At 42.0% G+C, this 5,747-nt stretch overlaps 1 protein-coding gene across 7 annotated transcripts in view; it reads left to right on the plus strand.

The window, feature by feature from the left end:
- The window catches only part of FAT1 (FAT atypical cadherin 1), a 191,980-nt gene that overhangs the window by 98,054 nt on the left and 88,179 nt on the right, over positions 1–5,747 (plus strand). For all 7 annotated transcript variants that reach the window (XR_002099211.1, XR_002099212.1, XR_002099213.1 and 4 more), the window contains exon 4: positions 3,385–3,446. Coding sequence is in view for 4 of the 7 variants with exons in the window: in XM_019525941.1 (XP_019381486.1) it covers positions 3,385–3,446 (62 nt within the window). In the remaining 3 variants the exon portion in view is untranslated. The remainder of the gene's footprint in view (positions 1–3,384; positions 3,447–5,747) is intronic.

The following is a 5,747-nucleotide window of genomic DNA, read 5'->3' on the forward strand; positions in this document are numbered from 1 at the left end:
AGTAAAGGTGGGATATGTGTGTTAATATTACATTATTGCTTAATACTTTTGTAGATATTATTTGGAATTTACTATTAATGGTTCGGGACCTCAGTGCTCTCTTTCAATGCAAGATAAAGCCAAAAAGGCTATAGAAAGGTAAAACTTATTGAAGTAACACAGGTTTTTCCTCATGGAGTTGTGCCTACATGCTGCTGCTAGAAGGGAAGGATTTTTAATCTCATGATAGGAGTGTGAACTGAACATCTAGATCAGTGGGGCCTACCTGTTTGGCAAGTATGCTGCAAAGTGAGCGCCACATGCTCCCAGAATACCACTTTGATCCCCTTTGCCTGACCAATCTGTTGCTTGTTTGTTTTTTTTTTTACTCCCTACCCTGCCTGGCACCTGTTACACACACAGGCTGCCCGTGGCACTTGTGCTGCAGGCTGGCCACTCCTGATTGAGGATCCATATTACTCTCCACGAATGATGTTAGCCCCTTCTGAATTTTTTTATGGAATTCCACATATTCATAACCCCATACTCGCTTTCGCCTGTGGTTTTCCTCTGCCCCTTTCGGTTGGCCTTTAAGCATTAAAATAATGCCGTTGGGCTTATAGAAGTTATATGTTCTGTTGGATGTGGACTATCTTTGTGACTGGTTGGCCATCGTATGACACCATAAACTGGCTGAATGTGGCATGTTGTATTAATTGTGTGATTAACATGCTAATTGCTCCATACATGTATTATTTGCCTGGGATCTCAGTGTGTGGTTGCTTCCAGTGTTCCTATGTAGAACTTTCTCAGAAACATGCATTGGCTCCCCAGAATGTGGCATGTAGGGGAACTGCTTTTTCCAAAGTTCCACCTTTAGTTCCATAAAGGCTGTGTGAGAGAAGGGGGACGGACATCTTATTCACCATTTGTAATTCTGCAGCTAACAATACTGTTTACTCCTGTTAGTGCACATGACAAGAAAAGCATGATCCGCCTTGAGCAAGAGGCTTGGAGAAAGCTTTGTCTTTGAGTGTATGACATGTTTCAGTTCATCACTATTTGAAACTCTATAATCATTATGGAACTTGTAGACATGAGAAATCACTTAAATCATACAGATACAAGGTTTGCTTGTTTTCTTTTTTTCTTTTCTTTAAATGTATAACACTTTAACAGTACTAAATGAAGCATTGCTTGTTTGTTTTCATGTTTTTGTTCCTATTCTGTTTGAATTATACAGTAACCAAACCATATTATAATATTGAATTATAATCAACTCTAATACATTATTAACAGTTGTTGGTAGTGAGGAGGAATAGTACTAAAGTAAACTAAACTAAGATTGGTAAAAACATAAATAAAAATAACTTTAAACAATGGAAAATCAAACTGCTGGAAAATAGTTTTGACCATAATTGGAAGGTCTATGGTTTACACTATTCACTTTTTGAAGAATGGCAGTTATAATGATTGACATTTGTTCTATTGCCTTCTGTGAGTTTTGTTCATATTATTCAGTAATGGCTACCCATTTTGTTGATGTACATAACCTAGAACTCTTGCAGCAAAAACTTTGCTAACTATGGACTAAAGCCATAAAATTCTACTTTTCTTGTAACTTCTTTTTAAGTAAAATTGGAATCTTATTCTATTGATGTGGATTATTTTTATTCTGAAGCTTTAATTTACCTGGAGCTCTGAGGCAAAACTGAAGACCTTTTTTCTTTGCTGTACCAGAGCAGTTTTGAAAAGTTGATAAATGAGTTTGTGATATATTGTACAAAACGTGACTGTTAATAAAGAAATGTCATTAAACAAACCAGCTGGGCTTTAGATGATCTGAGTTCTACTCTTTTTGCCACTTACTTGGCAATTCACTAATGTATCCATATTTCTGTTCGTGGAAACAGGGTAATGGTATTTACCTAACATAGCTCACCAAGAGGTAGTTAGCTATATTGGTCTGAAGTTAGGCAGAAGACAGGGCAGGGTGGCAACTTATACAGACTAACTTGTTCAGAGAAGCATAAGCTCTTGTAGGCTAGAGCCTACTTCATCACTTGCTATGAATGGACTTACAGAGGGCATGTACAAGTCCATTCATAGCATCTGATGAAGTAGGCTCTAGCCTACGAAAGCTCATTCCTCTGAATGAGCTAAAATGGTACTTTTACATGTGCTCTGAGGGGGAGGCAGCTCCAAGAGCCCCACTAATTAAAGCACTATAGCATCTTGTGCATCAGCATTTCTACGCTTCAAAATGGTGGTGGGGGTGCTGAACTGAAGCTCGCTCAACAAGTTTTAGTTCCTTCACCCCCTCTGCCATTTTGAAGTGTGGGGATACGGAGACAGGAGGCTCCTAGAGTTTGGTAATTATCATGCTTCAGCAGACTCAACTCCGATGCACTGTAATAGTGCGCAAGACCAGGCTCTGCACTCGTGTATAGGCACCTTAATGTGCTACCCTGCCCTGCCTTCTGTCCTTACTTGGAGATCTTTAGGTAAGAGGTGCTGTAGAAGTACAACGTATAATTTTTCTTGTATCATGAGTGTATCTCAATGGCTGATGACATTAGGAAGGATTAGTTTAAGTAGGACTTGTTCATAGCTAGAACCTAACTCCAGTCTCATTCTCACTGAGCTTTCTGTTGCTTTGGACATTATTAATTAAATCTTTCTTTTCCTCACATTTTTTTATTCTGGCACTCCTTCATTTCCCTCATTCTCTGTCATTTTCAACTTCACTATTCGTAGCATTCTTAGTCCCACAACCCACCACATTTTTGCCCATAAAACTTGGAATATTTGCTCTTTTCTATCTTTATCACTAAAATATATTTGTCACTTTCTTGATTACTGCATCTTCCTCCTCAGTGGATTTGTATCAAACAAATATTTCCCTGTGATGGCTGATTAAGCCTGCTTTAAATTACTATTTTTTTTTACTGGTGAAACAGGTTGGCTATAATTCAAGAGAGGATCTGTGCCTATTCTTCCTACAACCCATGAATAGCAGGATTCTTCTGCTAAAATGGCTGGCAAATGCTAAAATTAATTTATGAATGAGCACACCTTGGAATTAGAGAGAGTTCACATATTGGTTAGATTTAGTGTGTGTGGGATGCATGTGTGATTCCTGTTATGCTATGGGAGATGTACAGATGTATCAGAACAGAATTAAGTCTGTTGCCTAAAGGCTCAAAACAAATCAGCTTTGGGTCAAGTTCTGACAGATATCTTCATAGCTGTAAAGAATGGAATTTTTTTTTAAACAAATATTTAAATGCCGCAGAAACAGATGAGACCGTGAGGGTAGCCATAACAATAATTTCTGTCTTGACCTAATCTCCATCCCGGTTATTTTTGTGGAAGGACTGATGAATTACTGTGTTATGTTTGCAGGTCTGATTGCAACCACATCAAGAAGGCTAGACCGAGAACAGCAAGGAGAGCACATACTGGAGGTAAATGATTCTCTTAGATCTCTGAAATATAGTGAAAGTGATATTTTCTATGAATATTCCATACAAAGAACTCAGAGAATAGAAGTAAAGCATCCTGGTTATCAAAAGATTGCCATTCATAGAAATACATATCTTACAGTAATTTTTTAGAAATAAAATAATTATTGGGCAGATTATGAGATTGTGTAGATCTTATAACTATGTCTTGAGATCAGATGGGTTGTAATGGAATGAGTTTGCTCCACTGTTTCTATTAAGCTACATATGTGTTCTCAGCCTTAAATAGTCACTCAGCATGGTCTGTCCCCAGCTAAGGAATCGGGGACTTGCAGAGAGTTTATGCATCTTCAATACTGACTCATATTGCAGCTGGTTTTAAGCAGGACAGAAACACATAAGTAACTATTCTGAATTGCTCACTTCTGAGGCTGCAGAGTAGCCCAAGTCTAGACCAGGGGTCAGCAACCTTTGGCATGTGTGCCAGAACATGTCATGGGAAGGTATTTTGTTTGGTATGCACACCTAGGGACAGACGGCACCAGAGCCGCAAGGGGCCTGATCTTTGTTGTGGCCAAGCAGTCTCGGCCCCTTCCCTGCTATCCGCCTAGAGGCATGCATGTACCTGTTGCCAGCAACAAGCCAGGCCATGGCTCTGTGGACCCCAGTGCATCCAACTGCAGCCTCCCAGTTGCCTGCCACAACTGTCCCATACTCTTGGCCATAGAGCCCAGGCTGCAAGCAGCTGTATGAGGGGCTGAGGAGCCTTGGTCTGGCTCATTCCTGGTGACAGGTGCATCTCTGGGCAGAGGACAGGGAAGGGGCCAGGGCTGCATGGCTACAACCAGGATCATGCGTCTCAAGTCTCCCCCACCATTCCCTCCAGCATGCCAACATCTTACAAGTTAAGCTTGTGAGTGTTTTTGGTCCTCTGCCCAAAAAGTTGCAGATCCCTGGTCTAGGCTGTTTCAGGCAAAAATGGAGACCCTAATGAACCTAGGGGCCTAAGTATTGTTATCACTGCTGGGCAAGGTCAGGTAAGATCACTGCTTGTGACTTAGATGTCCAGATTCCATCTAGGTTCAGTTTAGGCATTGTAGAGGTCAGTTAGGCTCTGAGATCAGTTGGGATCTCCACATACCAACACAGACTTTTACCATTGAAGTGAATGGATGCCATGTAAGAAAGGAGTTTCATTTTTCATAACGCGATTAACTTGCATTCAGAACTTAAGGATGTTTATGTTGGGAAACATGCATACATATATATGTCTGATAGATAAAACATTAGAAAGATATTTTGGATTCAGAGTCCAATAAGCTATGCCTGAACCCTTTGACAGAACTCTTCTTTTGTCATAGAATCATAGCAGATTAGGGTTGGAAGGGGCCACATGAGGTCATCTAGTCCAAACCCCTGCTCAAAAGCAGGACCATCCCTAGCTAGATCTTCCCAATTAAAGCTTTGTCTATTTGGGTCTTAAAAACCTCCAAGGATGAAGAGTCCACAGCCTTGCTGGGTAATCTGTTCCAATGTTTTACTACCCTCCTAGTAAGAGAGTTTTCCCTAATATCTAACCTAAACTTCCCTTTCTGCAACTTGAGACCATTACTCCTTGTTCTGTCATCTGCCACCTCTGAGAACAGTCTAGCTTCATCTTCTTTGGAACCACCCTTTAGATAGTTGAATGCTGCTATTAAATCCCCGCTTTGTCTTCTCTTCTCCAGACTAAGTAAGCCCAGTTTCCTCAGTCCTCTCTGCAGAAGTCATGTGTCCCAGCCCTGTAACTATTTTTGTTTCCCTCTGCTAGAGGCTTTACATACCTTTAATTCAGGAGCGGGCAATTATTTTGGGTGGAAGGCTGCTTACCCAGTACTGGGTGTGGGCGGGGAGGGGCCGCTCCCCCCCCCCCGGCGCTCCTTCCTTGCCTGGGTTCCCCCCCCCACTTACCTGAGCTCCCCGCGCCAGGGCAACCACGTGCTCCCATCCCAGAAGCCCTGGCTGGGGGGGGCCGGGTGGGCCCTGCTGTTGTTGGAACCCTCTGGGCTTCCCCTGGGTCCTGCTGCCCTTGATTCCTGTCACTGTTGACAGGAACCAAGGGCAGAGAAATATTAATTTTCCAAATTTTTTTAGGGGCCCTGCAGGCCGGACAGAATGGCCTCACGAGCCGGATCCAGCTCGTGGGCCGTATTTTGCCCACCCCTGGGATACGTGGACTGTAGGCTGGCTGACACATGGCCCCTTTTCTTTCTTTTCATACAAAACTGATGGATTGCCTTTTTAAAGTCTCTGAATTCTTAGGCC

The sequence above is a fragment of the Gavialis gangeticus genome, unplaced genomic scaffold, assembly GCF_001723915.1.
Source record: "Gavialis gangeticus isolate Ggan-Ray unplaced genomic scaffold, GavGan_comp1, whole genome shotgun sequence".
Classification (NCBI taxonomy): domain Eukaryota; kingdom Metazoa; phylum Chordata; order Crocodylia; family Gavialidae; genus Gavialis; species Gavialis gangeticus.